The sequence below is a fragment of the Salvelinus alpinus genome, chromosome 13 (assembly GCF_045679555.1).
Source record: "Salvelinus alpinus chromosome 13, SLU_Salpinus.1, whole genome shotgun sequence".
NCBI lineage: Eukaryota > Metazoa > Chordata > Actinopteri > Salmoniformes > Salmonidae > Salvelinus > Salvelinus alpinus.
The window spans coordinates 22,358,462-22,380,961 of NC_092098.1; the positions used below are offsets into that span (position 1 = coordinate 22,358,462).

Genomic DNA, 22,500 nt, shown 5'->3' on the forward strand with positions numbered 1-22,500 from the left:
CTATGGGGGTGCCACAGGGTTCAGTTCTTGGGCCGACTCTCTTCTCTGTATACATCAATGATGTTGTTCTTGCTTCTGGTGAGTCTCTGATCCACCTCTACGCAGACGACACCATTCTGTATACTTCTGGCCCTTCTTTGGACACTGTATTAACAACCCTCCAGACGAGCTTCAATGCCATACAACTCTCCTTCCGTGGCCTCCAATTGCTCTTAAATACAAGTAAAACTAAATGAATGTTCTTCAACCGATCGCTGCCTGCACCTGCCCGCCCGTCCAACATCTCTACTCTGGACGGTTCTGACTTAGAATATGTGGACAACTACAAATACCTAGGTGACTGGTTTGACTGCAAACTCTCCTTCCAGACTCACATCAAACATCTCAAATCCAAAGTTAAAGCTACAATTGGCTTCCTATTTCGCAACAAAGCATCCTTCAATCATGCTGCCAAACATACCCTTGTAGAACTGACCATCCTACCGATCCTCGACTTCGGCGATGTCATTTACAAAATAGCCTCCAATACCCTACTCAATAAATTGGATGCAGTCTATCACAGTGCCATCCGTTTTGTCACCAAAGCCCCATATACTACCCACCACTGCGACCTGTACGCTCTCGTTGGCTGGCCCTCGCTTCATACTCGTCGCCAAACCCACTGGCTCCAGGTCATCTACAAGACCCTGCTAGGTAAAGTCCCCCCTTATCTCAGCTCGCTGGTCACCATAGCAGCTGTAGCACGCACTCCAGCAGGTATATCTCTCTGGTCATCCCCAAAACAAATTATTCCTTTGGCCGCCTCTCCTTCCAGTTCTCTGCTGCCAATGACTGGAACGAACAAAAAAAATCTCTGAAACTGGAAACACTGATCTCCCTCACTAGCTTTAAGCACCAGCTGTCAGAGCAGCTCACAGATTACTGCACCTGTACATAGCCCATCTATAATTTAGCCCAAACAACTACCTCTCCCCTACTGTATTTATTTATTTTGCTACTTTGCACCCCATTATTTCTATCTCTACTTTGCACATTCTTCCACTGCAAATCTACCTGTCACGTTCGTCGTATGAATCGGACCAAGGCGCAGCGTGGTATGCGTACATTCTTTATTATAATAAGAATGAACACTGAACAAACTAACCAAAATAACAAAATGACACTATAGCTATACAAAACGAGTGCTGACAGGAAACTACACACCAAAGGGAAAATGGCTACCTAAATATGATCCCCAATCAGAGACAATGATAAACAGCTGCCTCTGATTGGGAACCATATCAGGCCACCATAGACATACAAATCACCTAGACCTACAAAAACCCTAGACATACAAAAACCCCTAGACAATACAAAAACTAACGTACCCACCCTAGTCACACCCTGACCTAACCAAAAAATTAAGAAAACAGAGATATCTCAGGTCAGGGCGTGACACTACCAATTCTGTGTTTTACTTGCTATATTGTATTTACTTCGCCACCACGGCCTTTTTTTTGCCTTTACCTACCTTATCTCACCTCATTTGCTCACATTGTATATAGACTTATTTTTGTACTGTATTATTGATTGTATGTTTGTTTTATTCCATGTGTAACTCTGTGTTGTTGTATGTGTTGAACTGCTTTGCTTTATCTTGGCCAGGTCGCAATTGTAAATGAGAACTTGTTCTCAACTTGCCTACCTGGTTAAATAAAGGTGAAATAAATAAATAAAAGTATGGATGTCAACCCCAACACATGTTCATATCTTCATTGGTACCAATCAAATGCATTACAGTTAAAAACGACTTTGACTACCATCAACGATTTCTGTATGCTAACCAGCTTATACAAATAGCAGTTAGCATTTATCAGTCACTTCTTCTAAACCTGAAAAGGTTTGCAACGAAAACAGCCAAATATATCAAAATCGGACTTAAGTAACAACATTGTGGGTCTGTTACAATACATCAATCATGACAGATTTGACGAATATCCACTTTGTTAGATCAGATTTGTTGAATGTGCACCAATCTGGTCAATGGAACATCTGCATTACCACATCTATGCTTGCCTACCATAACTCATTATATGACAAGAGCAATGGAGAAACAGATGCATTGTGCATAAATGTCCATCAAATAAAAATCCCACTGACAAGAATTGCAAGAATACTGTAAACTGTACGTAAAAATATTTACATTATGTTTCACATGATAAGATTCAAAGCATTATATCTTATTGGAGTTGTATAAATGTAAGGCACTTGCTTACTGAATCTATAATGATCCTTTTCTTTGAAAGCATAAATTCACAATTTTATATTGTTTACAAAGGCCAAGAAAGCATTTTAAAAAACAAAGAAAAATATATGGTATATACATGTTTTCTAAAAACAACCAACACCTGAAGAGTATTAGCTTAGTGGGAGTTTGGTTTTCTAATGCTGTCTTTGGCCTGATTGCTTTGGTCTGGTGGCTCGAGTCGACAAGGTGAAAATTCTGTCAATGTGCCCTTGAGAAAGGCACCCAAATTTGCTCCAGGGACGCCGTACTACGATGGCTGAGCCTGTAAAACAACAACATTTCACTGCACCTAATCGGTGGATGTGACAATAAAATTCTAATATAAAAAAACGTCTAGAGATCTAGGATCAGTTTATAGCAGCTTACCCTCCCCATGTCCTAACCTTAAGCATAAGAAAGATGGACAAAGATCTGACCCTGTATCAGTGGAAAGGGGACCCCTCAGACTGGTTCCAGAGAATGACACGCTATGTTACCATGGCTCAGATACAGCACTGGCAGTTTGGGAGCAGTAATAGTGTAGAGATATTTAAACACTCCTCATTGGCCAACGGGAGGAGAGAGAGAAACAGGTCCTCCCATGGACAAAATAGAGGACACAAAGTAAGAGATGGACTCTCACTGAGAAAGATGCCCACGGACCGCTTCTCATCTCTGTAGTCTTCTTCATGATTCTCTAGAGAATTAGATTGATACATTTTTCTTCTCTGTCTACCCAGCTTGCAATTCAGTTCAATTATCTTTCTCTCTCAGTCCTCTCTCATGCTGGCATCCTCTGCAGTTCTTTGGAGGCGGTGTTGTTGTCTGGACTCTTTACTCCGTTCACCACAGTGTATCTCTGTCCCGCCTGCTGGCCTTGTTGTCCTGCCCTATGTCTCAGGATGAGGAGAGAGAGCAGGAAGCAGATGAACGCTCCGCAAACAAACAACACCTGCAGTCCCAGGAACCTGGCCATAAAAGAGATGGAAACTGTAAATATCATACATCCAAGATATTCTGAATACTCTATAACAAACCTGCGTCAAAATACATACTGTATGGCAAATACTTTAAAAAAAATGAAGCTGTGGCTGATTTAGGTTGCCTGGTAAATTGGTCCCAAAAGTGCAATGGAATGGTCCCAAAAGTGCAAACTCTAAGTATGGCTGATATGGCTGACATGGAGGCATGAGTCATTGTGCAGGTGGAGGGTATATCTGCTGGTGCTTGCCTCTGTCTGAAGAGGTCCATGTTGTAGTAGTGACATGATGTGTTCCTCCCACACTTCTTCCCCCAGAGGATACAGGTGGTGTCTATGGCAATGCCGTACAGGACTGGGGCAGGCAGGAATGCTGGAGACACACACATACACCAATTACAAATACACATCCATGTGAACACGCACACACAGACATGCATGCACACACGCACGTGCACACACATACACAATTGGCTGAGAGGCTGTGAGATGATTCTTCTGAGTGGCAGTGTTGATATGTGTCATTATCCCTGTAGAGATGTGTTTTCTGAGTTTACATGGTCCTGCTTCACGTCACCTAACAGGACAGCCAGAGAGGAATTTCGGGGATGGATTTTTGAAAAGGCATTTTTTCCAAGACGTTTTCTGTTCAAACCGTGGATGTCGAGCAGAAAGGTTGATCACTGTGAAAGTGAATCACTGTGCATTGGTCGTTTATCTACATTTCTTGGAATCCCAGCCAAAGATGTGATAGTGTGGCTGTCTGTGAAATGTTGATATAACTCACCCAGCATTCTGAAGAGCATGTACTGAACTCCCACAGCAAAAGACTTATCCTCTGTTTTCACTGTCCTGCAGGGGAGATAGAGGGAGAGAGCGAGACAGAAGGAAAAAGTGAAGAAGAGGGTAAAGGGGATGAAGAGGAAAAGGATGGGAGCGGGTCAACATCAGTCACAGTAACCGTGCCAGTTCTGGCGTGAAGAAGTTACTGACCAGCTGGATGGAGTTTGCGTTTAGTTCAGAGTGAAACAGAACAGCTGAACGGATGCAGTAAATTATGTCAGACGTATCACACCCCCACACACACACACACACACACACACACACACACACACACACACACACACACACACACACACACACACACACACACACACACACACACACACACACACACACACACACACACACACACAGTGTTGCTTAAATATCAATATGCAAAAACTACCCCCATCCACTTTATCTTGAAATCTTTGTTGTTGCATGTGCAGTTGCTGTCTGATAAATGAGAGTGACAGTGTGTGAAGAGTTGGTTAAACATCTATAGGTCATGTTTAGCGGACTGTCTAAGTGTTACCCAGTGAGGAAGCGGAAAGCTCTGTTCTTTATACCCTTATTATGTTTGCTATCATCCCCACAGGCCCAATCATGCTGATCATAGACCAACCAACAGACACACACAGTGCGGACGTGTGTATGGTTTGTGTGTGTGTGTGTGTGTGTGTGTGTGTGTGTGTGTGTGTGTGTGTGTGTGTGTGTGTGTGTGTGTGTGTGTGTGTGTGTGTGTGTGTGTGTGTGTGTGTGTGTGTGTGTGTGTGTGTGTGTGTGTGTGTGTGTGTGTGTGTGGTTTGGGTAGGCTCAAACATGCTGAAACGAAGGAGGAATGCGTTTGAACCACCTGAGCCATCATGACGGATGATAATGTTATGATACAGTGGCAACTACTGCCTCAGGGCTAAGCAATAGAACTAGTGTCTGTGTCCCTGCAATAATAACTAAGGGAGTGCGTGAGAGAACTCAGATACCTCAGGCTTTACCATGGGGACACGACTGCACATGACTCTCTCTCTTTCTCTGTACGTAGGTGATTAGTGTGTGTGTTCATATGTGTGTGTGTGTGTGTGTGTGTGTGTGTGTGTGTGTGTGTGTGTGTGTGTGTGTGTGTGTGTGTGTGTGTGTGTGTGTGTGTGTGTGTGTGTGTGTGTGTGTGTGTGTGTGTGTGTGTGTGTGTGTGTGCTGTACCTCAGTATCATCATGTATGATGGCGTCTGTGAGAAGGATGCGATGAAGCAGGTGAGGGCAGAGAGAACCATAAAGGGCAAGAGGAGGTGTTCACAGTTGCTACCGCATGTCCCCGGCAACGCATGGGACCCGTTGATGCAGCCACAGTTTGTGTAGTTCTGTCAGAGAAAGAGTCACATGACATTAACCACCAGCCAATCACCATTGCATCTGGCAGTAACTGTTAACATAGTAGGTGTGAATGAGAATCACTCATCTCACAAAATAAAAGTACATTATCAAGAAACTGGCTTGATAGTCTCTCTAGCTTCAAGGCAAGGGAATATTCTTCTCCCGAGCTTTGTATGGTGGTGGAGTGTGTGTGAGTATTCTAAATAATACTGAGTCTGGCTGGTAACCCTGTTTTCCATTGAGTAGACATCTGGCAGTAAAGCAGAAGTGAGGCCCCTTTAGAGCTGTGTATGTCTGACATGTCTACTTCCTGGAAATTCATAATCTTGGGTTTCTTCATGTTTCTGCATGTTATGTGATTTAGTTTTCTCTCTGTGTTCTTTTTAACCTCAATATGATTGGCCTGGGAAAGTTAGGATTCAGCCTATTCATGAACAGGCAGGTGTAGTGGTTTACCAGGACTTTGATGGTGTTGTTGTCCTGTACTTTGGTCATGCAGCCTGCATGACAGGGTGATATGAACTCCACCCCGTCTGAGCCACACACCGGGTTAAAAGTCTCGGTCGGACAGGAGCACCCAGCTTTACACCCCAAGGAGCCTTTCTGTCTGAGAACAGAGGAAGAAGAAAGAGGAATGGTACCTGGTGGAGTTCACAATGGCAACTTAAGGCTTCAGTGCTGTTTTAAGGAGAGGTGATGGTAACCTACGTGGTGGGGTAGACGCCAGTGACACTCTGTGTGGAGCAGCCGAGGAGGAGGAGAGGCAGAGCGGTGAGCATACACATCAAGATGGCTGCCGTGCACATGAGGGCGGAGCCTCTAGTAGACATACTCAGCCTCCTCATCAAAGCCCCACCTAGCACGATGCCCAGCACCGCTAGAGGGATACTCACCCCACCTACAGGCACACAGAGGTTTCGCCTAAAATGACATACCCAAATCTAACTGCCTGTAGCTCAGGCCCTGAAGCAAGGATATGCATATTCTTGGTACCATTTGAAAGTTTGTAGTTTGTGGAAATGTGAAAGGAATGTAGGATAATATAACACAACAGATCTGGTAAAAGATAATACAAAGAAAAAACCAACCATTCTTTTGTATTTTTTTTTAACCATCATCTTTGAAATGCAAGAGAAAGGCCATAATGTATTATTCCAGCTCAGGTACAATTTAGATTTTGGCCACTAGATGGCATCAGTGTACGAGGATCGTTTAAGATTGATCCAATGAACCATTGCATTTCTGTAACAAAATGTTGTATCAAGACTGCCCAAATGTGCCTAATTTGTTTATTAATAAAGCATAATAGTCACTCCGATATAAGTTGTGAAAACGTTCTAAGGTTGTGTTTTTTGCAGTCGCCCTGCACATCTCAGAAGTTAGATCTCAGAAGACAACATGGTTCTGGAGACATGAGCTCTGTGCTGCCTGCCTTTGAAAAAGAACCTGGAACGCAACCAGTGTTTCCCCTTACATAGGCAGGGTGGTTCCCCTCAGCCTAGCTCTGTTAACCCCCTCCAAATAATAGTTGGCCTTATTTTGTAGTCTTGTAAAATGTTGATATTGGCAGCTTCAGGTGCAAACGCTGGAGATTCTGCACCCTGCCAAAGAACTAAAACACTGGGGTAAAGGGAAAGTAAATCCCATCCAGATTTGACCCTGCTATAAACAGTAGTGGGCGGCAGGGGTTTGATTGCCTGTGCTCTGAGTCTTTGTCTTCTGGAATGATTACCTCCAGTTGCTCAATAGCAGTGTTTCTGTGGTAGAATTCCATGCTCTCTGTGCTATTCATAGACCCCTGGAGAGTTGGAGCATACTCTATTATTAATCTCAGCTAGTATTAAGTGTGTATATAATGTGATATTACCCATATTTCTTATTCCCATCAGACCCGAGTTAAATACACATGCCAAATACTTGAGTTTTGCAGATTTGATTTTAAAGTAATAACTCTCCATTGAGTGGAATTTTAATTTTGTATATTGGTTCTATTTTTTCTTTATTAGACAAACCCTAACCTTAATCTAAATCAAGATGTTTCACAGAGATAACGAATAATGTCTCTCACCGATCATCATGTTGGAGAAGGAGGCAGTCTGGGTGAACTGGCGCTCTATGAACTTGGCCATAAAGGTGGCGAGGCCGGCTACCATCGCTGCCAGGTGGACCTGTGCCAGCACCACCAAAAGGTAGATGGGGTTCCGCAGGGTCCGCAGGGCAATACGAGGGAAACCTGGGAGAAAGAGGGGGAGGGAGGGGAGGGAGGGAGAGAGGGGCTAATGGCTAATGACCTCACTGCTTAATATAATATTTACCACGGGGGTTGCAACAATAGAGGAAGAGAGAGGACACAATGTGACCACTTCTACTTTTTATATACTATCAGTATGTATATCAGTGACTGTCACCCTTAATGCCCTGTAGTCACCCATAGACACAGTGAAGAGAAACGGAAAGAAAACAGACGGGTGTGGTTTTATAAAAGTGTCTCACTTTTGAGAAACTGTGTGAGGGTGAGTTCCTGAACGGGGTCTGGCAGTGGTTTCTTTTCCTCTTCTGCTCTGGGCTCTGTGACATCGCCTCCATTTTCCTAACCAGGGGAGAGAAAGAACCACACCGCAATTATGCGCTGTACCTGTATTACAACAGATTAGAGTTGGATCACGGCACAGCAAACATGTAATCCTGTCATTATTGCATTAACTCTCTAATAGCCTTTGTCAGGTCTAGGGAACATGATGTGGGAAAGAGAGAGTTTTGCCTACAAGATCGCTGATTGCGAAATGGTAACATTTAAAGTGTATGTAACACTGCAGTGCACTCAAGTTACACGCCAAGCTTCAGAGCTTTTAAAGCCTTGGCCAGCATTCAAGAGACTGTGTGTGTGTGTGTTTGTATGTGTGTGCGGCTATGCTATGCTATTGAGCAAGACCTGGCACAATGATTCTTCTTTGTGCCAGATGACTGATGAGCGAAACATGAACCAAAGACTCAACCTCTTTTGAAACATTCCCTTACAGAATGATAGATATCAGCCAGGACCTTATTCAACAAGGTCAAACCTCATCACTCTTTCTCTGAACCAAATTTTTCTATAAGAGAAGATTGTTCAACTTTCATTACATTTTCTAAGTTAATGCTTAATAAGACATAAAATCAATCAATCACAAATATATATCATGACTGTGACAACGTGTCAGCTTGTATCCCATACTACACCTCTTTGGGCATCTGCCGGGGGAAGAAGAGGTAGGGCAGGGAGGTGAGGAAGAGGAAGGAGGCTGCCACCAAGAAGCCTAGCCACCAGGCTCCCACCCAGCGAGGGTCTCCTCGCTCCAGACCTATCTGATCTGCAGATAGAAGAAAGACATGTTACTGTATTAGTGGCAAAGTAAAGTATTCAAAAATAATAAAATAACAATATTCAATCAACTATTCAATGAAATAACCAATGCAATCAAAGGTACTGTATGTTTTGAAGTGCACCCTGAGAACACTTCCTGGTTTAAAACGTTATAACCTTTTGACAAAATGTTGATATTAGGAAAGAAAGTACATATTTTTCCTTGGCATTTTTCAACAGAACATTGAATCTCTTTCTAACTTACAGCAGCTTCCAGGAAGAAGTCATATTCTTTTTCACTGTGAGAAACTCCACATTCATTCTGAATGACTAAAGTGAAAGACTGAGTGAATGAGGTCATACCAGATGTTCAGAGAGACCGAGATTCCAGTTAAGAACAAATTTTCCTCCAAAAAGGGAATAAGCTAATTTCTGTCACAGAAATAAGTCTGATATCATGCACTTTTCTACAGAAGTAAATAACTATAGATATGCACCACACACGCCATACACACATGCACACACACGCACACACACATACATACTTCAGCAGGCGTTTGAACAGTTTGAACATGTCCACAATCACTAACAATGCTCTCACACCTTGATAAACGAGATGCATCAAACTGGAAGAACGAGTTCAATTACATGAAACTGGAAAGACAGGACACTGGTCCATGACCATGACTGGGGTAAATCCAGTTTCTGAGGTGTCTGAAGCTTGCAGGGAAAGCTGTGGTTCACACAGAATGAGGTGGATTGGAAAAGTCCTTGATGAAAATCTGCTCCAGAGCGCTCAGGTCCTTATGACTGGGGCGAAGGTTCACCTTCGAATAGGACAACGACCGTAAGCACACAGCCAAGACAACACAGGAGTGACTTCGGGACAAGTCTCTGAATGTCCTTGAGTGGCCTAGCCAGACCTGAAAATAGCTGAAAATAGCTGCAGCAAAGCTCCCCATCCAACCTGACAGAGCTTGAAAGGATCTGCAGAGAAGAATGAGAAATACCCCAAATACAGGTGTGCCAATCTTGTAGCGTCATACCAAAGAAGACTCAAGGCTGTAATCGCTGCCAAAGTTCCTTCAACAAAGTACTGAGTAAAGGGTCTGAATACTTATGTAAATGTGATATTTCAGCTTATTATTTTCAATAAATTTGCAAAAAAATCGAAACAAATGTTTTTGCTTTGTCATTATGGGGTATTGTGTGTAAATCTATGAGAAAAAAAGAACAATTTAATACATTCTGGAATGAGGCTGCAACGTAACAAAGTGTGGAAAAAGTCAAGGGGTCTGATTACTTTCCCGATGCACTGTAAATGTTTGCCTGTTAGAATTCACAGGAGTGGAGTAAAGATAAGATGGTCGTTATCATTGACATTATTCCAGCTAGTCTCCATTAAACTCTGTTTATTAAAACACAATCACTCAGAGTTTTATTTTGGCTTGTAAAGGAAACTACAAGAGGAGGACCTCCAGAATGTATCATAACCGGCCGTGATTGGGAGTCCCATAGGGCGGCGCACAATTGGTCCTGCATCATCGGCCGGTGTAGGCCGTCATTGTAAATACGATTTTTTTCTTAACTGACTTGCCTAGTTAAATAAAGGTTAAATAATAAATGTAAAAAAATTATTGCATGCACCTTGAAGTTGACCTGTAGCACACCTTAACACCAACCTTTGGTACATTACCCACCCAATATTGTATTCTAACCCTAACCCTAGCTTCATGTCCACATCCCGGTTCAATCCTAACCCTAGCCTCAACCACAACCCTAACCCATATCAGCTCCAGATGAGACACTCCTGACATATTGTGAACATCTGAGGACCTCCTGGGAGTGTGTGTGTGTGTGTGTGTGTGTGTGTGTGAGTGTGAGAGAGAGAGAGTGTGAGTGAATGAGTCAGTGAGTGATTGAGTAAGAGACTTGGCACATTTGGTTCCTTGGAAGTTGTGGGAACATGTGTTTTTTGGTTTCAGATTGGTTCCGGGAACGAAGCCCTAAGTTTCCTGACCGGTAAAACTGAACGTTTTTTAAACATTCTGAGAACTAAAGCTGTTTTTAAGTTGTAGGGAGGTTTTCCTGGGAGGTTTTAAAGCTCTGAGAATGGAAATTATCGTATTTAAAGGTAAATACAGTTCCTTCAGAAAATATTCACAAACCTCGGCTTTTTCCTAATTTTGTTGTGTTACAGCCTACACACAATACCCCATAATGTCAAAGTGGAATTATGTTTTTAGAAATGTTTACAAATTCATTAAAAATTAAAAGCTTACATGTCTTGAGTCAGTAAGTATTCAACCCCTTTGTTATGGCAAGCCTAAACAAGTTGAGGGTTAAACATCTACTTAACAAGTTAAGTAGCTTGGACTCACTCTGTGTGCAATTATAGTGTTTAACATTATTTTTGAATGACTGACTACCTCATCTCTGTATACCTCATACATTGCATTTACTCTGCAATACTAATCGAAACCACAGATTGAAAAGAAGGAAACCCGTACAAAATATTCCAAAACATACATCCTGTTTGCAAACAGGATGCATGTTTTGGAATATTTTTTTTTCTGTACAGGCTTCCTTTTTTTCACTCCGTAATTTAGGTTAGTATTGTGGAGTAACGACAATGTTGTTGATCCATCCTCAGTTTTTTCCTATCAGGGCCATTAAATTGTTTTAAAGTCACCATTGGCCTCATGGTGAAATCCATGAGCGTTTTCCTTCCTCTCCGGAAACTGAGTTAGAAAGGACGTCTGTATCTTTGTAGTGACTGGCTGTATTGATACGTCATCCAAAGTGTAATTAATAACTTCACCAAGCTCTAAGGGATATTCAATGCTTGCTTTTTTTTACCAATAGGTGCCCTTCTACCTTCTTCGCGAGACATTGGTAAACCTTGCTGGTCTTTGTGGTTGAATCTGTGTTTGAAATTCTCTGCTCAACTAAGGGACCTTACAAATAATTGTATGTTTGGGGTATAGAGATGAGGTAGTCATTCAAAAATCATTCTGAAAAACACTATTATTGCATATTATTGCAAATATACATGTATAGAGTGAGTCCATGGAATTTATTTTGTGACTTGTAAAGCATATTTTTACTCCTGAACTTATTTAAGCTTGCTATATCTTTTGTTTAAGTTTTTTATTGAACCTTTACTTAACGAGGCAAGTCAGTTAAGAACAAATTCTTATTTACAATGACGGCCTACCAAAAGGCAAAAGGCCTCCTGGGGGGTGGGCTGGGATAAAAAAAAAATATATAGGACAAAACACACATCACGACAAGAGAGACACCACAACACTACATAAAGAGAGACCTAAGACAACAACATAGGATGGCAGCAACACATGACAACACAGCATGGTAGCAACACAACATGCAACAACATGGTAGCAAAACAGCATGGCAGCAGCACAACTTGATAGCAGCACAAAACATGGTTCAAACATGATTGGGCACAGACAACAGCACAAAGGGCAAGAAGGTAGACAATAATACATCACGCGAATCAGCCACAACTGTCAGTAAGAGTGTCCATGATTGAGTCATTGAATGAAGAGACGGAGATAAAACTGTCCAGTTTGACTGTTTTTTGCAGCTCGTTTCAGTCATACTGTATCAAAGTGGTTGAATACCTATTGACAAGACATTTTAGCTTTTCAATTTTAATTAATTTCAAGCAGAATTCCACTTTGACATTATGGGGTATCATATCTCAAATCTCAATTTAATCAATTTTAAATTCAGGCTATAACACAACAACATGTGGGAAAAAGTCAAGGGGTGTGAGTACTTTCTGAAGGCACTGTAGAACTTACAGAAAGTGTCACAGTATGATGCATTTTGTGTATGTGCTCACCTTTGGACATCTTGTCGATGTCGACATAAAAGCGTAACATGAAGGAGCCCATCATAAAGCCAAAAGCAGGACCAATAGACGTGACAGCCAGGAGGATGCCTGCAGGGGGGAACCACAGTCAGACATGTCACCCCTGTTGTGGGATCAATACAGTGACACGGAAAAGACTGCTTATCGTTTAGTTTCTCCCCAGATCATACTTCGAAGTTGATGAAAAGAAAATGAAAGAATGCCCATTGTTTGCTGATCTCAAGTATCATTTTATCATATAGATTGACATGACATGACACACACTTGACATGAAACAGCCTTGAGAGCAGCAAAACAATGATTGGATACAAAACATTCACTTTAGTTTCATTACTATTTTTCCACATCCTGCACCAGGGTTATGTGTGAAATTCCTAATGTAACTCCTTCTAATGTCCCTGTAAGTATTCTCAGAATTGGAGGGGATTGAGTGGAGCCCAAAATTGCGGGAACGTTAGAGAAGAATGGTGCAACTCTCCATTTAAAAAGAACAACAGTGATACTATTGATTCCTAGTTAAAAACCTAAAAGACCTGCATCAGAATGTGTATTTCCTGTATTCCAAGAATTCCCTGTTTCCCAGTCACTCCCAGTGCTCATACCGAGGTAGAGAGGAGAGTTCCTCTTGCTGGCATAGTCATCAATGTAGGAGATTCCGAAGGGTTGGATGGGAACGCCGCCGATTCCCAGGAGTAGCTGTCCTAGGAGCAGGAGTGGGAATACTCCCTGCTGGGAGTGACTCTCTTGCTGAGTGCAGCTATGATTGGACAAGGTTGATTGGAAAGAGCTCTCTAATTGGCAGAGGCCAGAGTCGTCATCCTTGGATTCTATTGAACACAGGTAGAGGTAGGAAGGAGTTAAGAGTTAGGTGATAACTACTATTTTTGTTTTGAGATTCAAACAAATATGTGTATGTACTGTATGTGTGTGTGTGTATGTGACTTACCGCTGATGTGGTCTGTGTACTGGTAGGGGCCACTGATGAAATGAGGCATGGCCATTATCAGAGCAGCCAGACTGACCACCAGTGCCCCTCCACCAATGAACCGTGGTCTGTGGACACGGCTACCAAAGAAACTAACAAACACTATCAGGACTATGTTCCCCACCTACACACACACATAAACACACACACACAGAATCATGAGCACAACACACTCACACAAACAAACACAACCATTAACACACTCATGTGCCCACTCTCACATGTAAACATTTAAAGTATACAATTTTTTCATATATAAATACAAATAATAATCTGAACCTATATGGATCTGGAATTTCTCAGTCAATCTTCCTGTTATCTTGATCAGCCCAAAAGAGTGGTGGGATAGGGTCAGGGTTAGGTTTAGGCTTACCTCATTGAAGGATGCCAAGATGCCAGACTTCTGGCTAGAGAAGCCATAGCGTCTCTCTATGGTGGAGATGGAGCTCTTCAGATATCCAGACACCAACAGCTGGGCCAGCTGGAGCATCCCATGGCACAGCACAAATAACTAGAGGAGAGATAGGAGAGAGAGGATAGACAGGGAAGGGAGAGAGAGAGGAAAACCATGGTATATATTTGTTTATAGTTTCATCAGTATGCAGACAGACTGTAGATACATGAAGTGTATTAAAAATATTGTTCCCAGCTTACTCTAAGTAGTAAATAATATGATCTGATCAATGAACTACAGAGAGCTCAAATGTCTGATTTAAATATTCAGGAGAACTTCTTGTTCCACACGGGGCACTACATCTAGTTGCACATTTGACACCTTTAAAACTTCTTAGTGATCCCTTCCCGCTCAGATCCCAGTAACAGGATTGATTTGACAACATCCAGTGAAATTGCAGCGTGCCAAATTCAAGAACAGAAATACTCATAATAGAAATTCACAAAACATACATGTATAATACATCAAAATAAAGGTTAACTTCTTGTTAACCGAGCCTCAGTGTCAGATTTCAAAAAGGCTTTACAGTGAACGCAGACCATGCGATTATCTGAGGACAGCACCCCGCATACAAACACATGAAAGTAATATTTCAACCAGCCAGGTGCGACACAAAACTCAGAAATAACGATATAATTCATGCCTTACCTTTGAAGATCTTCTTCTGTTGGCACTCCCAAATGTCCCAGAAACATCACAAATGGTCCTTTTGTTCGATAAATGTCTTCTTTATATCTCCAAAATGTCAATTTATTTGGCACGTTCGATTCAGAAAATATACCGGTTCCAACTCGCCCAACATGACTACAAAGTATCTAATAAGTTACCTGTAAACTTGGTCCAAACATTTCAAACAACGTTCCTAATCCAAACTTAGGTATCGTAAAACATAAATAATCGATACAATTTAAGACGGGATAAACTGTGTTCACATGGAAAGAACAGGGCTACTTCTTCATTTCTCAAAGGATAAACATCATCCAATTTCTAAAGACTGTTGACATGTAAGTGGAAGCCATAGGAACTGCAACCAGATGCCTAAGCATAGAAAACTAATGGAAAACAGATTGACCTCAAATTTTTTCCCCCCTGGATGGATTGTGTTCGGGGTTTCGCCTGCCAAATCAGTTCTGTTATACTCACAGACATTATTCAAACAGTTTTATAAACTTCAGAGTGATTTCTATCCAAGTCTATTAATAATGTGCATATCCTAGCTTCTGGGCCTGAGTATCAGGCAGTTTACTTTGGGCACGCTTTTCATCCGGACGTGAAAATACTGCCCCCTATCCCTAAGAAGTTTGTAAAGAAAGTATGGAATGCAACAAAACATATTGCTACAGTAGTCAAGAGGGTCTGGAGGCCTATGAGTAACTTTATGAGGATTTTCACAACCAGAGCAAAATCTTTTACATACAGTACCAGTCAAAGGTTTGGACACAGCTATTCATTCAAGGGTTTTTCTTTATTTTTACTATTTTCTACATTGTAGAATAATAGTGAAGACATCACAACTATGAAATAACACATGGAATCATGTAGTAACCAAAAAAGTGTTAAACAAATCAAAATATATTTTAGATTTGAGATTTTTTACAGTAGCCACCCTTTGCCTTGATGACAGCTTTACACACTCTTGGCATTCTCTCAACCAGCTTCACCTGGAATGCTTTTCCAACAGCTTTTAAGCAGTTCCCACATTTGCTGAGCACTTGTTGGCTGCTTTTCCTTCACTCTGTGGTCCAACTCATCCCAATCCATCTCAATTGGGTTGAGGTCGGGTGATTGTGGAGGCCAGGTCATCTGATGCATCACCGTCACTCTCCTTCTTGGTCAAATAGCCCTTACACAGCCTGGAGGTGTGTTGGGTCATTGTCCTGTTGAAAAACAAATGATAGTCCCACTAAGCGCAAACCAGATGGGTTGGCATATCGCTGCAGAATGCTGTGGTAGCCATGCTGGTTAAATGTGTCTTGAATTCTAAATATATCACTGACAGTGTCACCAGCAAAGCACCCCCACACCTCCTCCTCCATGCTTCATGCTGGGAACCACACATGCGGAAATTGTCCGTTCACCTACTCTGCATCTCATAAAGACACGGCGGTTGAAACCAAAAATCTCAAATTTGGACTCATCAGACCAAAGGACAGATTTCCACCGGTCTAATGTCCATTGCTCGTGTTTTTTGGCCCAAGCAAGTCTCTTCTTATTATTAGTGTCCTTCAGTAGTGGTTTCTTTGCAGCAATTCGACCATGAAGACCTGATTCACGCAGTCTCCTCTGAAGTTGATGTTGAGATGTGTCTGTTACTTGAACTCTGTGTAGCAATTATTTAGAACGCAATTTCTGAGGCTGGTAACTCTAATGAACTTATCCTCTGGAGGTAACTCTGGGTCTTCCTTTCCTGTGGCGCTCCTCGTGAGAGCCAGTTTCATCATAGCGCTTGATGGTTTTTGAGACTGCACTTGAAGAAACTTTCAAAGTTCTTGAAATTTTTCGAAATTGACTGGCCTTCATGTCTTAAAGTAATGATGGACTGTCGTTTCTCTTTGCTTCTTTGAGCTGTTCTTGCCATAATATGGACTTTGTTTTTACCAAATAGGGCTATCTTCTGTACACCCCCCCTACCTTGTCACAACCCAACTGATTGTCTCAAACGCATTAAGGAAAGAAATTCCACAAATTAACTTTTAACTTCTCTAGGGTAGGGGGCAGCATTCGGGAATTTTGGATGAAATGCATGCCCAAATTAAACTGCCTGCATCTCGGGCCCAGAATATATGATATGCATATAACTGGTAGATTTTGATAGAAAACACTCTAAAGTTTCCAAAACTGTTAACCTGTTTGGGCTGCAGGGGCAGTATTGAGTAGCTCTGATAAAAGGTGCCCATTTCAAACTCGTACTCAATTCTTGCTCGTACAATATGCATATTATTATTACTATTGGATAGAAAACAATCTCTAGTTTCTAAAACCGTTTGAATTATTTCTCTGAGTGAAACAGAACTCATTTGGCAGCGAAATTCCTGACAGGTACTGCAAAATCTGAAAATGTTGACCCTGTTCTAGGATCAGTTTAAAACTCTGTATGTATCCTATGGGTCGACATGAACTGCACGCGCCTTCCCCTGGATGTCAGTAACCAATGAGAATTGGAATGGAGTTTCTAGGCAGATCTCAGACCTTATAAAAGCCCATGGCATGGGGGGTGCACTCTTTTCATTGTTCGTCATTGCGCAAAGCAGGACCTCAGCATGGCGTTCGGAAAAGCTCAAGTTATCGGCCTTAGATATATCCGTCTGTGATTTAATTCGATATAGGTGTTAGAAACATCATAACGAAGTTATTTTAAACCGAGTTATATCAGTTTATGCGAGTATATTGCGATTTTCGGATTTTCCTTAGTATTGCGTTTTGAAGATTTGGGCATGTCTGCGCCACATAGCTAATGTTAGCTGCTATTTCCAAAGTTGAAGAGGACGTTTTACAACCGAGCAACGATTCTTTTGGACAAAGGACAACTTGCCCAAGATTCTGATGGAAGCTCGTCCAAAAGTAAGAGCTATTTATGATGTTAATTCGTATTTATGTGGAAAAATGTAAAAGGATTTGTCCGCCATTAATTTCGGCACTGGTCTGGCTGTAACGCACACTGTATGTCTAGTAACGTTAATTTAAAAAATCTAACACAGCGGTTGCATTAATAACTAATGCATCTTTCATTTGCTGTCCAACCTGTATTTTTTAGTCAAGTTTACGATTATTTATCGATTAGATTAGGTGCCTCTCCAAGATGGCGCCGGCCAGAATGCCTGAAATGTTGCTACTGATCACATTGTATAACCACGATTTGTGCTGCTAAATATGCACATTTTTGAACAAAACCTATATGCATTGTGTAATATGATGTTACAGGACTGTCATCTGATGAAGTTTATCAAGGTTAGTCAAATTATATATCTTTTGCTGGATTGTTACGATCGCTAACCTTTGCTGCTGGTAAATGCGGTTGTGTTTCTGGCTATTGTGGTAAGCTAATATAATGCTATATTGTGTTTTCGCTGTAAAACACTTAAAAAATCTGACATATTGCCTGGATTCACAAGATGTTGGGCTTTCATTTGCTGTACGCTGTGTATTTTTCAGAAATGTTTTATGATGAGTAATTAGGTATTTGACGTTGGTCTCTGTAATTATTCTGCCTGCATCGACGCTATTTCAGATTGCAGCTGCAATGTAGAACTGTGATTTATACCTGAAATATGCACATTTTTCTAACAAAACATATGCTATACAATAAATATGTTATCAGACTGTCATCTGATGAAGTTTTTTCTTGGTGACTATTTATTTATATCTTTATTTGGTCGAATTAGTGATGGCTACCTATGCAGGAAAAAAATGGTGGAGAAAAAAAAGTTGTGTCTTTTGCTATGGTGGTTAGCTAATAGAAATACATATTGTGTCTTCCCTGTAAAACATTTAAAAAATCGGAAATGATGGCTGGATTCACAAGATCTGTATCTTTCATTTGGTGTCTTGGACTTGTGATTTCATGAACATTTTATTATATGATATCCCTGTAGCTTTAGGCTAGGCTATGCTAGTCAGCTTTTTTGATGGGGGGATCCCGGATCCGGGTTTGTGACTCGTTAGAGGTTAAGAACTAGTGTATCTATCATTTCCTATACAACATGTATTTTTTAGTCATGTTTATAAATAGTTATTTGGTCAGAATATGTGAGTGTCAGATAAATATCCGGACGTTGTGGGAAAAATATTCTACGTTAGCACAATGTATAACCACTGATTTCAGCTCTAAATATGCACATTTTCGAACAAAACATAAGTGTATGTATAACCTGATGTTATAGGACTGTCATCTGATGAAGCTTATCAAGGTTAGTCAAAAATTATATATCTTTTGCTGGTTTGTTACGATCGCTAACTTTTGCTGCTGGGAAATGGCTTGTGTTTCTGGCTATTGTGGTAAGCTAATATAATGCTATATTGTGTTTTCGCTGTAAAACACTTAATAAATCGGAAATATTGGCTGGAATCACAAGATGCCTGTCTTTCATTTGCTGTACACCATGTATTTTTCAGAAATGTTTTATGATGAGTATTTAGGTATTTGACGTTGGTGTCTGTAATTACTCTGGCTGCTTCGGTTCTATTTCTGACGGTAGCTGTGATGGTAGCAGCAATGTAAAACTGATTTATACCTCAAATATGCACATTTTTCGAACAAAACATAGATTTATTGTGTAACATGTTATAGGACTGTCATCTGATGAAGTTGTTTCTTGGTTAGTTTGGTTGGATCTTGGTTAGTTATGTTGGTTTTGTGCATGCTACCTGTGCTGTGAAAAATGTCTGTCCTTTTTTGTATTTGGTGGTGAGCTAACATAAATATACGTGGTGTTTTCGCTGTAAAACATTTTAAAAATCGGACATGTTGGCTGGATTCACAAGATGTTTATCTTTCAAATGCTGTATTGGACTTGTTAATGTGTGAAAGTTAAATATTGCACTTGAGCTGGCTGTTGTCATAAGTGTACCGGCGTCGGGCTTGCAGCCAGAAGAAGTTAAAATAGTGTCTGATTTGGCAGGCAAAAACCTGAGAAAAATCCATTCAGGAAGTAGTTTTCTTTTGGTTTTGTAGTTTTCTATTCAATGCCAATACAGTATCCATTGACTCAAAATGCAGTTCCTATGCCTTCCACTAGATGTCAACAGTCTTCAGAAAATGTTTCAGGCTTGTATTCTGAAAAATGAAGAAGTAAGAGCAGTCTGAATGAGTGGACCCTGCCGTGTCACAGAGCTTTTTCCTGCGCAAGACCGAGAGAGTGCGTTTCGTGTTTACATTTTATATTGACGACGTTATTGTCCGGTTGAAATATTATTGATTATTTAGGCTAAAAACAACCTGAGGTTTGAATATAAACATCGTTTGACATGTTTCTATGAACTTTACGGATACAATTTGGATTTTTTTGTCTTCCTGTTTTTACTGCGTTTTAGCCTGTGGATTACTGAAGAAAACGCGCAAACAAAACGGAGGTTTTTGGGTATAAAGATACTTTATCGAACAAAAATAACATTTATTGAGTAAATGAATGTCTGCTGATGGCAACCATATGTAGATCATCAAAGGTAAGGGATTAATTTTATCTCTATTTCTAAATTGTGTAACTGTTCTAGCTGGCTGGCTACTGTTTGTAATGATTTGTTTAGTGGGCTATGTTCTCATAATCGTAATGTATGCTTTCGCCGTAAAGCATTTAACTTCTTTGGGATTGGGGGCGCTATTTTCACTTTGGGAAAAAATCGTGCCCAATTTAAACGGCCTCGTACTCTATTCTAGATCGTACAATATGCATATTATTATTACTATTGGATAGAAAACACTCTCAAGTTTCTAAAACCGTTTGAATTATATCTGTGAGTAAAACAGAACTAATTTTGCAGCAAACTTCCTGTTAGGAAGTGAAAAATCTGAAATCGAGGCTCTGTTCCAGGGCCTTCCTATTCATTTGCTTGAAATCTATGGATATACATGCACTTCATACGCCTTCCACTAGATGTCAACAGGCAGTGGGAGGTGGAATGGGGTGTCTAGCTTGATCTGAGGTCGAACAAGAGCTCTTGGAATGACGTGACCCCAAATTTCCTTTGTTCAGCAAGGCGCGGGAAGGAACCCTGGATTGCCTTCTGAAAAGCTTTCGGTATAGACGGCTAATATCTCCGGCTATGATTTTATTTGATACATGTGATAATATCATCGTAAAGTATGTTTTTTCAATATAGTTTTATCAGATTATTGAACGTTTATATCGGGAGTTTTGGCGTTTTCCGTTCTCTGCGTTTGGTGAAGATGGACAACTTTGCGCCACTTGGCTAGCTTTGGTTGCTAATTCGACAGGAGAAGAGGACATTCTAAAACCAAACAACGATTTATTCTGGACAAAGGACTCCTTGTACAAGATTCTGATGGAAGAACATCAAAAGTAGGAACCATTTATGATGTTATTTCGTATTTCTGTGGAAAATGTTTAGTACTATTTTCCGCCCTCATTGCAGGCGCTGTCTCGCTATTACGTAAGCTGTATGTCGTACTAAAGTTATTTTTAGAATTCTAACACGGCGATTGCATTAAGAGCTAGTGTATCTTTCATTTGCTGTACAACATGTATTTTTTAGTAAAGTTTATAATGAGTTCTTTGATTAGATTAGGTGAGTGTCAGAAATATATCCGGATAATTTTGTGCAGTTTGGCTACGTATTCACATTGTAAAACCACGATTTGTACCGCTAAATATGCACATTTTCGAACAAAACATATATGTATTGTGTAACATGATGTTATAGGACTGTCATCTGATGAAGTTTGTCAAGGTTAGTGAATAATTTTATATCTTTTGCTGTTTTTTTGCGATCTCTACCTTTGGGGTGAATGAATGCGGTTGTGTGGTTGGCTATTGTGGTACGCTAATATAATGCTATATTGTGTTTTCGCTGTAAAACACTTAAAAAATCTGAAATATTGGCTGGATTCACAAGATGTTTATCTTTCATTTGCTGTACACCATGTATTTTTCATAAATGTTTTATGATGAGTATTTAGGTATTTCACGTTGCTCTCTGTAGTTATTCTTGCTGCTTCGGTGCTATTTGTGATTGTAGCTGCAATGTAAAACTATGGTTTATACCTGAAATATGCAAATATTTCGAACAAAACATAGATTTATTGTATAACATGTTATAAGACTGCCATCTGATGAAGTTGTTTCTTGGTTAGTGACTAATTCGATCTCTATTTGGGGGTTTTGTGCAAGCTACCTGTGCTGTGAAAGAAATGTGTGTGCTTTTTTGTATTTGGTGGTGAGCTAACATAAATATACGTGGTGTTTTCGCTGTAAAACATTTAAAACATCGGACGTGTTGGCTGGATTCACAAGATGTTTATCTTTCATTTGCTGTATTGGACTTGTTAATGTGTGAAAGTTAAATATTTCTAAAAAATATTTTTTGAATTTCGCGCGCTGCCTTTTCAGTGGAATGTGGGGGCTAGACAGGTTAAAAAATCTGACACCGTGGTTGGATTCACAAGCAGTTCATCTTTAAACCTATGTAAAATATGTTTTGTTTTCTGAATTTTTATAATGAGTATTTCTGTATATGAATTTGGCGCCCACCAGTTTCACTGGCTGTTGAAGAGGTGGGACGCTACCGTCTCACGTGCCCAAGAGAGGTTAACAAGGCATACCAGTCAATTGAAATGCATTCCAGGTGACTACCTCATGAAGCTGGTTGAGAGAATGCCAAGAGTGTGCAAAGCTATCATCAAGGCAAAGGGTGGCTACTGTAAAAAAT

The 22,500-nt window shown here is 40.6% G+C and overlaps 1 protein-coding gene across 3 annotated transcripts in view; it reads right to left on the reverse strand.

Annotated features, from left to right (window-relative positions):
* Positions 1 to 1,092: 1,092 nt before the first annotated feature.
* Positions 1,093 to 22,500, reverse strand: part of LOC139537402 (solute carrier organic anion transporter family member 2B1-like) — a 28,376-nt gene continuing 6,968 nt past the window's right edge. For all 3 annotated transcript variants that reach the window (XM_071338647.1, XM_071338646.1, XM_071338648.1), the window contains 13 exons: positions 14,038 to 14,175; positions 13,626 to 13,788; positions 13,282 to 13,506; positions 12,650 to 12,748; positions 8,658 to 8,788; positions 7,932 to 8,028; positions 7,507 to 7,671; positions 6,147 to 6,336; positions 5,895 to 6,045; positions 5,268 to 5,425; positions 4,033 to 4,097; positions 3,498 to 3,618; positions 1,093 to 3,234 (listed from right to left, as the gene is read on the reverse strand). In XM_071338647.1, coding sequence (XP_071194748.1) covers positions 3,048 to 3,234; positions 3,498 to 3,618; positions 4,033 to 4,097; positions 5,268 to 5,425; positions 5,895 to 6,045; positions 6,147 to 6,336; positions 7,507 to 7,671; positions 7,932 to 8,028; positions 8,658 to 8,788; positions 12,650 to 12,748; positions 13,282 to 13,506; positions 13,626 to 13,788; positions 14,038 to 14,175 — 1,890 coding nt within the window. In that variant the 3' untranslated portion in view covers positions 1,093 to 3,047. The remainder of the gene's footprint in view (positions 3,235 to 3,497; positions 3,619 to 4,032; positions 4,098 to 5,267; positions 5,426 to 5,894; positions 6,046 to 6,146; positions 6,337 to 7,506; positions 7,672 to 7,931; positions 8,029 to 8,657; positions 8,789 to 12,649; positions 12,749 to 13,281; positions 13,507 to 13,625; positions 13,789 to 14,037; positions 14,176 to 22,500) is intronic.